The following is a 15,966-nucleotide window of genomic DNA, read 5'->3' on the forward strand; positions in this document are numbered from 1 at the left end:
CTCGTAGTCGGGTAGACTCAGTGGTGATATATTCGTATTCAATCTCGTTTCTCTGTAAAATTAGTTGCATAAGATTTAATGAATGTTGAAGATGTGCGTCTTTCCATGCTTTTTGGAATGACAAGTCTTCCATAAATTGCCGTAATCCTCTCGGCACTCGTCCGCTGTCTTTATATGGTTTTAATGACTTTATCGTCCAAAACAAGCGGACTTTTTTGTCTGCCAGGGATTGCACTTTTTGTTCCAACATTTTCAGACTTCGTATTTGCAGTTCATCTTTTAAATTGCATGTCATAAAGATAGGGGGGGGGGAGGGGTGTCCAGAAGGGGGCAGCAGCTTAAAAGTGATGTAGGTGCATGCTGTATTTGTGAGCCGAGAAGAAGCGTTTTATACATGAAACGGCCGTCGCTCTGTTTATTTGTGGATAGTACCTGCTGTCGATGCCTTCTATGTCCATATAAAGCATTTGGTGAGCTGCCGCACTTCATCTTGTCCTTTTGTGCAAAGACTTTATTGGACTGTTTTCTCAAGCTGAGCACCACTGACAGTAGTTACACCAACCAAGGGAGAGTCACGGTGAGGTCCAAGCTTGGTCTCCTAAAACTGGGGACAGTGCCAGCACACACATCTTGTGTGAATCTATGTATCCCTACCAAAGTGATCCCGCACCAGGAAGGGGGGTGGGTATAATGGAGGTGAAGCTCCCTGCCAAAGTGATTCCGCACCAGGAAGGGGGGGTGGGTATAATGGAGGTGACGCTCCCTGCCAAAGTGATCCCGCAACCTGGGTCCTGTCGCCAGCTGCCGCCGCTCCTGGGTCCTGTCGCCAGCTGCCGCCGCTCCTGGGTCCTGTCGCCAGCTGCCGCCGCTCCTGGGTCCTGTCGCCAGCTGCCGCCGCCGCTCCTGGGTCCTGTCGCCAGCTGCCGCCGCCGCTCCTGGGTCCTGTCGCCAGCTGCCGCCGCCGCTCCTGGGTCCTGTCGCCAGCTGCCGCCGCCGCTCCTGGGTCCTGTCGCCAGCTGCCGCCGCCGCTCCTGGGTCCTGTCGCCAGCTGCCGCCGCCGCTCCTGGGTCCTGTCGCCAGCTGCCGCCGCCGCTCCTGGGTCCTGTCGCCAGCTGCCGCCGCCGCTCCTGGGTCCTGTCGCCAGCTGCCGCCGCCGCTCCTGGGTCCTGTCGCCAGCTGCCGCCGCCGCTCCTGGGTCCTGTCGCCAGCTGCCGCCGCTCCTGGGTCCTGTCGCCAGCTGCCGCCGCTCCTGGGTCCTGTCGCCAGCTGCCGCCGCTCCTGGGTCCTGTCGCCAGCTGCGTCTATTGTAGATTTGAGTGATTTCTGACCAGGTGACTGCACTGCGGAATATGTTGCCGCTATATAGTTAGTAATTTCTATTCCTTGTCTGGTCCCATGTCGGGTTCTCCTCATTTCTTATGATACGTTGAATGTTTTATTCGCAGTGATCTTTAATTTCATTCTTCACGACCGCCGGAAAGGTCCCATCTGGAACGTGATCATGTGGACGTCGCTGTTCCTGGGTCAGGGCGTCCTGCTCTGTCTCTACTCCCAGGAGTGGTACGCCCAGCGCCACTGTTCTGTCAGCAATGTGAGTTACCGCCATATGCATGGGGGGGGGGGGTATATACAGTTCTGCAGGATCTCATCTGTATCTATATATTATATACACACACCAGGGAGGAGGAAGAGTGCGGGTCCATCTAGTCTCATCTTATATTATCTGTATATTAGGATATATATATACACCAGCAGGAGGAGGAGGAGTGCGGGTCCATCTAGTCTCATCTTATACTCTCGTTAGGATAGCTGTGTGTACGAGCTGTGTTGGCTCTTGGATCGGGCCGTCTGCTTGTATAAGTAATGGATGTAGGGGGGAGAGGATGACCCGTACACACCAGCTGACCCTTTCTTTTCCAGCCCATATTTCTGTATAAGTAATGGATGTAGGGGGGAGAGGATGACCCGTACACACCAGCTGACCCTTTCTTCTTTTCCAGCCCACATTTCTGGACTACTTGAAGCCACGCTCTTGGACCTGCCATGTAGAGGAGCGGAAACCATGATCTTGCACATTGTGCGGTTATTGTCCTCGGTTATTGAGCGATGGACGTTGTCGCCTTCTTACTGAATGTTATTTTTGTATTCACGTGGAAACTGTTAACAGTCTGTGACTACAGATTTTGATAGTGTCTACTTTCCTTCCTCTCGGATAACCAGCCAACTAATCGTGAACACAGACACCAGCGATGGATACGTACCAGGATGATTGCGTCTATTCTTACCTATGGGATATGGTTTACAGTGAACGTTCTCTATGTCATCCCGTCCGTTCCTTTCCCTGTACTGTTAATGGACTGTGCATCTCTGCAGGCTGCTGTCCTGATGCCATTTGCACAATGTATTACTGAATGTATTGACTTTTGAGGCCAGCATGCCATGCAGAGGACCGTCCATGGTCCCTAATGTACTTCATGCCTCCTAGCAACAAATGCTGCAGTACAAAGCAATAATGAGATTTGCAACGTCCTTGCATCCTCAAATTCAGGAACCAAAGATTTGTTGAGCACTAGGCCCTTCTTAGTTTCTTCTGTATCTTCACGTTGGAGAGTTCTGTTTTCCTTCTGGTTTCTGGTTTGTTGCTCTTGCCGGTCTCTGATCCTGATCTGGACTGTCTGGCTGCAGGCTGGGTGGGCATTAAGATACAGTCTAGATAGGATGGTGACCTGAATTACTGCCCCAAGATGAGGATTGCTTTGCTAGAGCTCTGACAACCAGGCTGGGATAGAGCTGGGTGACAACCAGGGACGCGAGATCAAACTGCGCTGTGTCAGCCATTAACTGCAACGTCTGGAATCTAAGCTGTAGACACATTGATCCAGTCATTGCTGTATTTAGGTTAGGGGAATATATAGCAAAAACAGAAAAGTATACCATATAAGACAGGTGGTACTTCAAGAAAAGACCAACTCACTAATATAGTAACAAAATGTGTTGGAAATGTTTATTGGTAATACAAAAAGACTACAAGTGGCAAAACCTACAGGATAAAATCATTTAAAAACAACAGCACACCCAAATTGGAGACAGAGTATGAGAAGCTCTGTATCCAAAGCACCCCGACCTATACAAAGTGCAAGAGTCCCCCCCAAAAACACTGCTAGCAGCCCAAAAAATTCATGTAAGAGGGAGCAAAATGAGCGGCTAGAGCTGCCAACCAAGATCAATTCTAAGTAATGCATCAAATGAAAGAGTTTAGATAATCGATATCACTAAAATGAGGGACTCCATATCGGGCTCCACTAACTCCCACGCGTTCCGTCTCCAACAGGGTAACATTATGTAACATAGTGAACAAATATATCCCCCACTTGTAATTAGAGAAATGCAGATCACATTATGCTAGATTATTAGCCTTACCCGTCCCATAGGCAAAACCCCTCCCGGCCAGACGCCCAACATGGCTGCCGCAGCGTCACTAACAGGTTACGGCGCATGTGCAAGATGTTTCCCCACCCATATCATTGCGTAGTGAGTGACGTAGATGAAACAAACTCTATTACTAATGCTTCTCAATGAACACTTGCACATGAATGGATCCTGTACCTTGTTACTGAGAGGAAATATATGCAGATCCGGGCCGTGCAGGTCTATGACCAAAAAGATTAAAAAAAACCATTACAATTATTGTATCGAGTACAGGCTTATTGGACCACAAAGGAGTGTATGCACATAACGTATAGTGCATGAGCGCTTATCCATATTATCCGAAGACCTAAATAAGGAAGAAAACGCAGAAATAGATTAATAACCTGATTATCGGAAAAGAGACTATTCAGACTAAAGTGTGTGCATATACCATATATTGCCTAAACAATTTCCATATAATCCTAACCCATAAATAGTGAAAAACACTTAACATAGCAATTAGTCTGAATAACCTCTTACACAACAAATAAATCATGAAGACCACTACATGATCACTGTTGGCCCGAATTCAGACACCAATTTGATAGAGAACAATAAACGCCAATGTGAAAATCTATTTGATCCCATAGGTATAAAAATCATCATATCCATAATGTGAGCTAAGAATAATACTAATGATGAATATCAAATGGATCCCAGATAACCTAATGTTGTTATTGCATACAGGATCATATCACAAATGAGTGGAACGAGATAGAAGTCATAATCCAAAGTGATCGCGCTTCTATGTTAATACAATTCATACACCCTATTGTAGCATATTATACCATGATAGCATTAGATATATGAGAAGAGAAAGCTGGACAAACAGCATCATTACCACTCTGCAAATAGGTACAATAACCCACGGACGCAATAATATACGGGTGTACCATATACCTCGTCGCTACAGGATATATATACAAAAGGTTAGCCCTTACGTCCAGTCCAGAATTTGCCCAGAATCTGTGTTTCTCAGACCTGATAAAGGACCATGGTCCTATGTAGAACAACCTTGTCATAAGAACTAATCGTTTGTGTGGAGAAGGAGATGTTTCTCAATGGTAGAAATTTCTGTGACTGATAGATTCATCTCAAAGGTAAACTGCATCGGATGACTGGAACAGCGCACTCTGCAGTGTAGGATCAGCATGCGGTGCAGGGTCAGCAATCTGCCCAGTGTAGGATCAAGATGCGGTGCAGGGTCAGCACTCTGCACTGTTGGATGGGGATGCGGTGCAGGGTCAGCACTTTCTGTAGTGTAGGATTGGGATGCAGTGCGGGGCCAGCACTCTGCAGTGTAGGATCAGCATGCGGTGCAGGGTCAGCAATCTGCGCAGTGTAGGGTCAAGATGCGGTACGGGGTCAGCACTCTGCACTGTTGGATGGGGATGCGGTGCAGGGTCAGCACTTTCTGCAGTGTAAGATCAGAATGCGGTGCAGGGTCAGCACTCTGCGCAGTGTAGGATCAGGATGCGGTGCAGGGTCAGCACTCTGCAGTGTAGGATCGGGATGCGGTGCAGGGTCAGCACTCTGCGCAGTGTAGGATTGGGATGCGGTGCAGGGTCATCACTCTGCAGTGTAGGATCAGGATGCGGTGCAGGGTCAGCACTCTGCAGTGTAGGATCGGGATGCGGTGCAGGGTCAGCACTCTGCAGTGTAGGATCGGGATGCGGTGCAGGGTCAGCACTCTGCAGTGTAGGATCGGGATGCGGTGCAGGGTCAGCACTCTGCAGTGTAGGATCGGGATGCGGTGCAGGGTCAGCACTCTGCAGTGTAGGATCGGGATGCGGTGCAGGGTCAGCACTGCAGTGTAGGATCGGGATGCGGTGCAGGGTCAGCACTCTGCAGTGTAGGATTTGGATGCGGTGCAGGGTCAGCACTCTGCAGTGTAGGATTGGGATGCGGTGCAGGGTCAGCACTCTGCAGTGTAGGATCGGGATGCAGTGCAGGGTCAGCACTCTGCAGTGTAGGATTGGGATGCGGTGCAGGGTCAGCACTCTGCAGTGTAGGATTGGGATGCGGTGCAGGGTCAGCACTCTCTGCAGTGTAGGATCGGGATGTGGTGCAGGGTCAGCACTGCAGTGTAGGATTGGGATGCGGTGCAGGGTCAGCACTCTCTGCAGTGTAGGATCGGGATGCGGTGCAGGGTCAGCACTCTCTGCAGTGTAGGATCGGGATGCGGTGCAGGGTCAGCACTCTGCAGTGTAGGATCGGGATGCAGCAAACTCTTCAGCGATAACTTTTAGCTTCTGTCTTGTTACTCATAGACTCTGTGTCTGGTTTATCTTCTCTGTCTCTGCTCCTCCATCATTCTACAATGAAGCTGTGAAGAACCTATTGATTGGTAACATTGGCTGTAAGAGAACTTGCATCCTCACTATTGCCATTCTGCAGCATCTTCAGGGCATGGAATTGCATTGAGCGGCTTCAGGAGACCAGGGACCAGTCTCATTCCTTGTAGTTTTATCCTTTGCCATTAGAATGATTGCACAACAATGGCACAAGGTGAAGGACTTGTATGTATGAAGCTGAGAGTTGGGTGGTACAGCCTGATTTACAAGACATGGGAATGGATGCCAATACGCTGCTTCAGGACAAGAAGCCTCCAGGTGACTGCTGGGAAACCTGCCAGCCTGCCGCCACTGAAGAGGATGGTCTTCTCTGCGGCTTTGATCTCTCTTCTGATGGTCCCTCCCTGGACGTGCGGCTTGTGTTGTGGGGTCCATGTGCCGTGCTTGGGTGTCAAATCCTATAGCATCATTATTGCCATGAAATCTTAGCAGCCCATGTGCCTTGTTCTGAAGACTGTTCAGTGGTAGCAGAAGATTTTACAGTGTTACTTAGGGGACGGCAGAGTATAAGGATATTACAGAAGGGAGAGCCGGGGCTACTCTGGCAGCCAATGCAGTGAGAGTGTGCTGCGCTGCTTTCCTGGTGCCTGTAGTAACCGCTGCGCAGTCGTCATCAGGATGGGGCAGTCACAATGGCTGCAAATATATCCTACTCCGTACAGTTTGCTCCGTAAACAATGTTGCTGCTGCCACTTCTGTATATCATGATCCTCACATATATCCTGATACTCTGCTGTTGTAGCGACATCAGACATTGAGCTGACACGTGCTGCTTTGTAGTGTCTTAGCTGTGATCTGATGGGAGACTTAAAGGGGTACTCCGGCGCTGGTAAAAACAATCATAAACGGGGAGATTTATCAGACATGGTGTACAGTGACACTGGCTCAGTTACCCCTAGCAACCAATCAGATTCCACTTTTCATTTTCCAAAGAGTCTGTGAGGAATGAAAGGTGGAATCTGATTGGTTGCTAGGGGCGACTGAGCCAGTTTCACTTTACACCATGTCTGATAAATCTCCCCCATAGTTTTCACACTTACCATCCCTCCGGAGTGTCTCTGTTTGAATTTCCTGCTGTTTGCAGGTCCCTGAACCTCCAGTTGGTGTCTTCATTTTTTTTCTTTACTTCCTGGTTTGGGCTTTCCCATGATGCACTTTGTCTCCAGTAATGTGTAACTGTTAGATGGCTTACATCTTCAGATAATCAGAGCCGCGCAACCTGAGTCATCTGATAAAGGAAGGCTGGCCTAACGGGGCTTAGACCCCGCCTCCCTCTTGATGATGTCGTTGTCACAAAATGGCTTCCACAGAGCAGCCTGGGGTCAACAGTCATTAGGTAAGAATGAGTTTAATTCACTTCCTGGTGGGGGGTTGAGGGGGAAAAGATAGGGGAGGAGAGGGGAGCAGATAGGGGAGGGGAGGAGAGCAGATAGGGGAGGGGAGGAGAGCAGATAGGGGAGGGGAGGAGAGCAGATAGGGGAGGAGAGGAGAGCAGATAGGGGAGGGGAGCAGATAGGGGAGGGGAGGAGAGGGGAGGGGAGCAGATAGGGGAGGGGGGAGAGTAGATAGGGGAGGAGAGGGGAGCGGGGAGGGGGGGAGAGCAGATAGGGGAGGAGAGGGGAGCAGATAGGGGAGGGGGGGGCAGATGCTTCAGGTGACTGAAGCATATTACAAACATATATCTTAGTAATTGAAGCATATTGCAGAGAAAAAGCTTTTTGCTGGAGTACCCCTTTAAGATCTAGAAACCTTGCCAGTAAGGGTAGACTGCCCTCTGTAGTCTGGTGCCCGGCAGGCTGTGCTGCTGGACTAGGCCAAATGTTGTCATGTTTTTCTATTCTGTCCCAATTGACATTGCAGCTTGTACAATAAGATTTATGTACATGGGTGTAAATAATCCTGAGCCGTGGACGTTACAAGGCCGTGCATCCGCTGTGCACTTGCCTTTAGTTATCAGACATAGGCTGCAAAATAATTTAATCAAATGTTGATTTTGTTGTAAGTTATTTTTTTACAATCTAATAAAAACCATCAAATTACTGTCAAATGATCCGGTGACCGTGGGCCGAGACCATAGTGACTGCTGGAATAATCTGCATATTGTAATGTGATCAGAAGGGAGATTCACAATAAATGTCTTTTTCTACATGTGTAATGTAAATCCCCCCCCCCCCCCCCCCAAATCTGTTTTTAATGTTGCTTGACGGCTGTAGAAAATGACAAATCTCCCACAGCTGCTCACCTTTCCAGCGACTTGCGGCCCCTCGCAGGTCTCAGCATGACCTGGTCATTCAGCACTGGGCGTACTGGTGTCCCAGTCAGTTACTAGTGGCAGGTCATCCCATCTGAGGACACAAGAAATGAGGCACTAAGGGTTGCCCTATTGTGCCCTATGGAGCTCCGAAGGATGATTGAATCGCGGGAAACCACTAAACTGGATGTTTAGCTCGACTACAAACGCAATGGCTGCAGCGGGGCGCCGTGAGGAATCCGCTGCCAGGTTGGAAGTGTCCTGTGTGATACAGTAAGTTTAATGCTTCAAGCAATGATAGTAAATGAAACTGGATCCGAGAAATCTGGGCTGAAAAGCATTGTCTGCACTTAAAGGAAATCTGTCAGCCCCCAGGCCTACCTACCTGAGGGGGTGACCGTGTGCTGTAGCTGACGGTCCCCTAGTAAGCATGGTGCCTTTTGGTAATTTTCCGTGCAGTGGATTATGTACAATCTCAGGTCTCCTACTGTAATGAAGAGGCAAAGAGGAGTTGTTTGTGCCGCACTCTGGCCCCCTCACCACTCCTTCCTCCTCCCTCTTTATGAATAATCAATGCTGCCCGGCCTCCTGCTCGCTCAGCTGTCAGCCGGTATCTCTGCTGCCCAGCCTCCTGCTCGCTCAGCTGTCAGCCAGTATCTCTGCTGCCCAGCCTCCTGCTCGCTCAGCTGTCAGCCGGTATCTCTGCTGCCCAGCCTCCTGCTCGCTCAGCTGTCAGCCGGTATCTCTGCTGCCCAGCCTCCTGCTCGCTCAGCTGTCAGCCGGTATCTCTGCTGCCCGGCCTCCTGCCCTCTCCGCTGTCAGCCAGTGTCTCTGCTGCCTGGCCTCCTGCTCGCTCAGCTGTCAGCCAGTATCTCTGCTTCCCAGCCTCCTGCTCGCTCAGCTGTCAGCCAGTATCTCTGCTGCCCAGCCTCCTGCTCGCTCAGCTGTCAGCCGGTATCTCTGCTGCCCAGCCTCCTGCTCGCTCAGCTGTCAGCCGGTATCTCTGCTGCCCGGCCTCCTGCCCGCTCCACTGTCAGCCAGTGTCTCTGCTGCCCGGCCTCCTGCTCACTCAGCTGTCAGCCAGTATCTCCCCAGCCTCCTGCTCGCTCAGCTGTCAGCCAGTATCTCTGCTGCCCAACCTCCTGCCCGATCCGCTGTCAGCCAGTGTCTCTGCTGCCCGGCCTCCTGCCCAATCCGCTGTCAGCCAGTGTCTCTGATGCCCGCTCCGCTGTCAGCCAGTGTCTCTGATGCCCGGCCTCCTGCTCACTCAGCTATCAGCCAGTGTCTCTGCTGCCCGGCCTCTTACCTGTTGGCTGTCAGCCAGTGTCTCTGCTGCCCGGCCTCCTGCCTGCTTAGCTGTCCGTATCTCTGCTGCCCGGCCTCTTACCTGTTGGCTGTCAGCCAGTGTCTCTGCTGCCTGGCCTCCTGCTCGCTCAGCTGTCAGCCAGTGTCTCTGCTGCCCGGCCTCTTACCTGTTGGCTGTCAGCCAGTGTCTCTGTTGCCCGGCCTCCTGCTCACTCAGCTGTCAGCCAGTGTCTCTGCTGCCCGGCCTCCTGCTCACTCAGCTGTCAGCCAGTGTCTCTGCTGCCCGGCCTCCTGCTCACTCAGCTGTCAGCCAGTGTCTCTGCTGCCCGGCCTCTTACCTGCTTGGCTGTCAGCCAGTGTCTCTGCTGCCCGGCCTCCTGCTCGCTCAGCTGTCAGCCAGTGTCTCTGCTGCCCGGCCTCTTACCTGGTGGCTGTCAGCCAGTGTCTCTGCTGCCCGGCCTCCTGCCTGCTCAGCTGTCAGTATCTCTGCTGCCCGGCCTCTTACCTGTTGGCTGTCAGCCAGTGTCTCTGCTGCCCGGCCTCCTGCTCACTCAGCTGTCAGCCAGTGTCTCTGCTGCCCGGCCTCCTGCTCATTTAGCTGTCAGCCAGTGTCTCTGCTGCCCGGCCTCTTACCTGTTGGCTGTCAGCCAGTGTCTCTGCTGCCCGGCCTCTTACCTGTTGGCTGTCAGCCAGTGTCTCTGCTGCCCGGCCTCTTACCTGTTGGCTGTCAGCCAGTGTCTCTGCTGCCCGGCCTCTTACCTGTTGGCTGTCAGCCAGTGTCTCTGCTGCCCGGCCTCTTACCTGTTGGCTGTCAGCCAGTGTCTCTGCTGCCCGGCCTCTTACCTGTTGGCTGTCAGCCAGTGTCTCTGCTGGCAGGCCTCCTGCAATCAGAGACACTGACAGCTGAGCAAGCAGATCAGTCCTCTCTAGGCAGTTTATGTCTGAAAGGAACACTCAGATATAGTTAAATCTCAGAGCCCAAATGTGTTGCAGTTGTGGTCTAGAGGTAACACACCTGTCTAGAGACCACCAGCTGTTCATTCTCTGGTTCAAATCCCCTGATGGAAATGAAATAGAGGTGTTTATTAGAGATGAGCGAGTAGTGAAATATTCGACTTTTGAGAATTTGAATCAAGTAGGCACAGAGATTCGACTATTCGAATAAATACTCGATCCCATTATTGTCTATGGGGAAAAAATGCTCGGCACTTAGAAATCCAAATCGACCACTTGGAGGTCACCAAGTCCCCCATGACACCTCCCTAAACGATGCGAACACCTCCGGAATGACACTGGGACATTAGGGGGAGCATGCCTGGGTGCACCCAACACCCCAAAATCACTGTATAATGCCACTCTCCGCAGCTGCGAATGAAAAATCTTTACGAACATTTACAGCAATGTTCACACATTTCCTTCGTATTTCCTGTGCATCGTTACAGCGTTGCGCAGCGGATGTGCGTCCGTAGAGCGTCATTTGTGCGTATCACGCATTACGCTGTACGAATGCTAGGCCGCAGCAGAGCAGAGATTATCATGGACCAAATGGATGATGGGCTAGAACGTGTCCCTGTCACTAACCCCAATACACATAAAAGGTGGATAATAAGAAAGGGGGGGGTTGTAATATACTGGAGTCCTGATACTGGGATGTGTAATATACTGGAGTCCTGATACTGGGATGTGTAATATACTGGAGTCCTGATACTGGGATGTGTAATATACTGGGATCTGCTACCTGGGTGTGTAATATACTGGGATCTGCTACCTGGGTGTGTAATATACTGGAGTCCTGATACTGGGATGTGTAATATACTGGAGTCCTGATACTGGGATGTGTAATATACTGGAGTCCTGATACTGGGATGTGTAATATACTGGAGTCCTGATACTGGGATGTGTAATATACTGGAGTCCTGATACTGGGATGTGTAATATACTGGAGTCCTGATACTGGGATGTGTAATATACTGGGATCTGCTACCTGGGTGTGTAATATACTGGGATCTGCTACCTGGGTGTGTAATATACTGGGATCTGCTACCTGGGTGTGTAATATACTGGAGTCCTGATACTGGGATGTGTAATATACTGGAGTAGTGATACTGGGATGTGTAATATACTGGAGTAGTGATACTGGGATGTGTAATATACTGGAGTCGTGATACTGGGATGTGTAATATACTGGAGTCGTGATACTGGGATGTGTAATATACTGGAGTCCTGATACTGGGATGTGTAATATACTGGAGTCCTGATACTGGGATGTGTAATATACTGGAGTCCTGATACTGGGATGTGTAATATACTGGAGTCCTGATACTGGGATGTGTAATATACTGGAGTCCTGATACTGGGATGTGTAATATACTGGGATCTGCTACCTGGGTGTGTAATATACTGGGATCTGCTACCTGGGTGTGTAATATACTGGAGTCCTGATACTGGGATGTGTAATATACTGGAGTAGTGATACTGGGATGTGTAATATACTGGAGTAGTGATACTGGGATGTGTAATATACTGGAGTCGTGATACTGGGATGTGTAATATACTGGAGTCGTGATACTGGGATGTGTAATATACTGGAGTCGTGATACTGGGATGTGTAATATACTGGAGTCCTGATACTGGGATGTGTAATATACTGGAGTCCTGATACTGGGATGTGTAATATACTGGAGTCCTGATACTGGGATGTGTAATATACTGGAGTCCTGATACTGGGATGTGTAATATACTGGAGTCCTGATACTGGGATGTGTAATGTACTGGATTCCTGAGAGTGTAATATGTAATATACTGGAATCTGCTATTGGGGTGTGTAATATACTGGGGACCCTATTGCCAACACATAGGCCCACATATATGATATGTTCCCTCCACCTGTCATGTGCAGCCCACAGCATATGGCCCTCCTCTCATAATAGAAGGATTGAGCAGTTTTTAGGAATAAAACAGCCTAGGATGATGATGATGTTGATGACTTCTATACTTTTTTTTTTTTTCTTTTCTTTTTTTAAGATATAATGGCAGAACGAAGGCGGTGGCGCCTCAGAAGGGCAGCTGTTCGGCCCACAGCAGATGAAAGTCGGGAGTTTTCGTATAAGTGAAAACATTTGCATGTATACAGTCATGGCCAAAAGTTTTGAGAATGACACAAATCTTCTATTTTCCCATGATCCTCTGCCCTCAGGTTTTTCTGCGTGTTTGTCAGATGTTTTTATCACATACATAAATATAATTGCAATCATATTCTGAGTAACAGAAGCTTATACTGACAGATGAGTTACTGCAGCAAGTCTATAATATTTGCAGTGTTGCGGCTTCTTCTTCAGGACCTCTGCAATTCTCCCCGGCTGCTCTCACACAACTTCTGGACCAAATCCTGACTGATAGCCGTCCATTCTTGCACAATCCATGCTTGCATTTTGTCAGAATTTGTTGGTTTTTGTTTGTCCACCCGTCTCTTGATGATTGACCACAAGTTCTCAATGGGATTAAGATCTGGGGAGTTTCCCGTCCATGGACCCAAAATCTCTGTTTTGTTCCCTGAGCCATTTAGTTATCACCTTTGCTTTATGGCAGATGCTCCATCATGCTGAAAAGGCATTGTTGGTGGCCAAACTGCTCTTGGACAGTTGGGAGAAGTTGCTCTTGGAGGACATTCTGGTCCCATTCATGTTTATAGGCAAGACTGTGAGAGAGCCGATTACCTTGGCTGAGAAGCAACCCCACACATGAATGGTTTCAGGATGTCGGTTACAGTTGGCATGAGACAAGACTGGTGGTAGCGCTCACCTCGTCTTCTCCCAATAAGCTGTTTCCCAGATGTCCCAAACAATCAGAAAAGGGATTCATCAGAGACAATGACTTTCCCCCAGTCCTCAGCAGTCCACTCCCTGGACCTTTCCCCCAGTCCTCAGCAGTCCACTCCCTGCATCTTTCCCCCAGTCCTCAGCAGTCCACTCCCTGGACCTTTCCCCTAATCCTCAGCAGTCCTCTCCCTGGACCTTTCCCCCAGTCCTCAGCAGTCCACTCCCTGCACCTTTCCCCCAGTCCTCAGCAGTCCACTCCCTGGACCTTTCCCCCAGTCCTCAGCAGTCCTCTCCCTGGACCTTTCCCCCAGTCCTCAGCAGTCCACTCCCTGGACCTTTTGCAGAATATCAGTCTGTCCCTGATGTTGTTCTGGAGAGAAGTGGCTTCTTTGCTGCCCTCCTTGAGACCAGGCCTTGCTCCAAGAGTCTCCGCAGTCTCTCAGTGCAGATGCCCTCACACCTGCCTGCTGCCATTCCTGAGCAAGCTCTGCACTGCTCGTAGCCCCATCCCACAGCTGAAACTGCAGTCCTGGCACTTGCTGGTCTTTCTTGGGCACCCTGGAGCCTTTTTGGCAAGAATGGACCCTCTCACCTTAAAGTTCTTGATGCGATAGATTGTTGACTGAGGGGCAATCTTTCTAGCTGCCATACTCTTCCCTGTTAGGCCATTTTTGTGCAGTGCAATGATGACTGCACGTGTTTCTTTAGAGATAATCATGGTAACAGAAGAGAAACAATGATGCCAAGCACCAGCCTCCTTTTAAAGTGTCCAGTGGTGTCATTATTACTTAATCATGACAGATTGATCTCCAGCCCTATCCTCATCAACACCCACACCTGTGATAATGGAGCGATCACTGAAACAATGTTAGCTGCTCCTTGTAAGGCCGGGCTGCAATGATGTTGAAATGTGTTTTGAGGAATAAAGTTCATTTTCTAGGCAAATATTTACTTTGCAAGTAATTGCTGTTAAGCTGATCCCTCTGTATAACATTCTGGAGTATATGCAAATTGCAATTTTAAAAACTGAAGCAGCAGACTTTGTAAAAATTTTATATTTGTATCATTTTCAAAACTTTTGGCCATGACTGTAGGTTGAATTTTAAAATAGCCTACCGGCCTGGTTCCAAGAATGTCAAGGCTGTCACTCTGTCCTGCAGCTTTGACATTGAGACCACGCCTAGGATCCAAACAGATACCATCTTGTCCCCTGGTGTGGTAGTAGCCATTTTGCAAATCGCTAAGTCTCAGTCCCTGGCACCCCTGAACACTCCAGAGTTGCTGTTTGTGCCTCCTTACCTTTGTCTCAGAGTCTTGGAGGAGGTTCACAGCTCTGTGTTAGCTGGGCACCCAGGGGTGGCAGGAACAAAATACTTGCTCTCACGCCACTACTGTTGGCCTTCCTGGGCCCGAGATGTAAAGGCCTACATGGATGCATGCGAGACCTGTGCCAGGTCCAAGGTCCATCGGAGGCCAACTAACGGGTTATTACACCCTCTACCTGTGCCTACGAGACCATGGACCCATATCTTAATGGATTTCATTACTGACTTGCCTCTGTCCAAGGGAAAAACTGTAATTTGGGTACTTGTGGATAGGTTTTCTAAGATGTGTCATCTTATCCCCTTATGCAAATTACCTAATGCTCTCACCCTGGCCACACTGTTTATTAATCATATTCTGCGCCTGCATGGTATTCCAGAGAATATTGTATCTGATCAAGGTGTTCAGTTTGTTGCTAAATTCTGGAGAGAATTCTGTGGTCGACTGGATGTCTCCTTGTCCTTCTCGTGTACCTTCCATCCGCAGATGAACGGGCAGACGGAAAGGATTAACCAATCTCTGGAAAAATTTCTGAGGTGTTTCGTGGCTGATGCCCAAGATAAATGAAGGGACTTTATATCCTTAATGGAGTTTGCCTTAAAGAGACTCTGTACCCACAATCTGACCCCCCCAAACCACTTGAACCTTCAGATAGCTGCTTTTAATCCAAGATCTGTCCTGGGGTCCGTTCAGCAGGGGATGCAGTTATTGTCATAAAAAAAAACTTTTAATCCAGCAGCGCTGTGTCTAACGGCCGGGGCTTACATTTGTATATGCATTAGGCTGGCACAACCTCTCTGTCCTTCCTTTCCACCCTCCTCATCATTTACTGCTGTTTGAGCTTTGCACCGGTGTATTAACGATCCAGCCCATGTGCCGGGCTGCCACATGTGGGGAATAGGGAGAAATCTGCCTGGAGCATTCCTAATGCTGAGGACCCTCGTAAGAGGGAGGGGGGGGGGGGGGGGGTACTGTCAGGAAAGTGCAGTAGCCTGGTGTGAACTGGGCATGTTTGTACTTTTGTGTGACACACCTGCTTGCTTTTCAGCTTCCTGGCAATGCTGGATTTAAACTGATCACTGCTAGACCTGATTATACAGCTGAGTAAGTCTTTTGACTCTACCTGCCTGGAACTTGGAAGATCAGAGCGCCGGTCCAACAGGGATCCGGACCGGGCTCTTGGTCATCATAAAAGTGATGTGCTGTGGAGGCGGACCTAGGAGGCGCTTTCGCTGCCGGACCTCCGGATCTTGTGTGGGGTTGCATGGCCCTGTAGTCCTGATGTGTCCTACCTGACTGCCCTTGAGCGTGATGCGGGAAGCGGAAATCTCTGCGTGGGATAGGTCCGGAGAAAGACTGCCCACTCTAAACATATCCTGCAGTGGAGTTGGTGAGAGCGGCTCGCTACCGTGGCAGTGGTTTGCTAAGAAAGTGTGAGGTTGAGCTG

General features: G+C 49.6%; 2 protein-coding genes across 4 annotated transcripts in view; one reads left to right on the forward strand and one right to left on the reverse strand.

Annotated features, from left to right (window-relative positions):
* Window positions 1–6,745, forward strand: part of SOAT1 (sterol O-acyltransferase 1) — a 75,574-nt gene extending 68,829 nt beyond the window's left edge. For both annotated transcript variants that reach the window (XM_069967735.1, XM_069967734.1), the window contains exons 15-16: window positions 1,446–1,591; window positions 2,001–6,745. In XM_069967735.1, the coding sequence (XP_069823836.1) occupies window positions 1,446–1,591; window positions 2,001–2,066 (212 nt within the window). In that variant the 3' untranslated portion in view covers window positions 2,067–6,745. The remainder of the gene's footprint in view (window positions 1–1,445; window positions 1,592–2,000) is intronic.
* Window positions 1–15,966, reverse strand: part of LOC138789136 (putative ferric-chelate reductase 1) — a 567,372-nt gene that overhangs the window by 308,095 nt on the left and 243,311 nt on the right. The gene's annotated exons all lie outside the window — the stretch shown is intronic.

Source organism: Dendropsophus ebraccatus, chromosome 4 (genome assembly GCF_027789765.1).
Source record: "Dendropsophus ebraccatus isolate aDenEbr1 chromosome 4, aDenEbr1.pat, whole genome shotgun sequence".
In the NCBI taxonomy this organism is placed as follows: domain Eukaryota; kingdom Metazoa; phylum Chordata; class Amphibia; order Anura; family Hylidae; genus Dendropsophus; species Dendropsophus ebraccatus.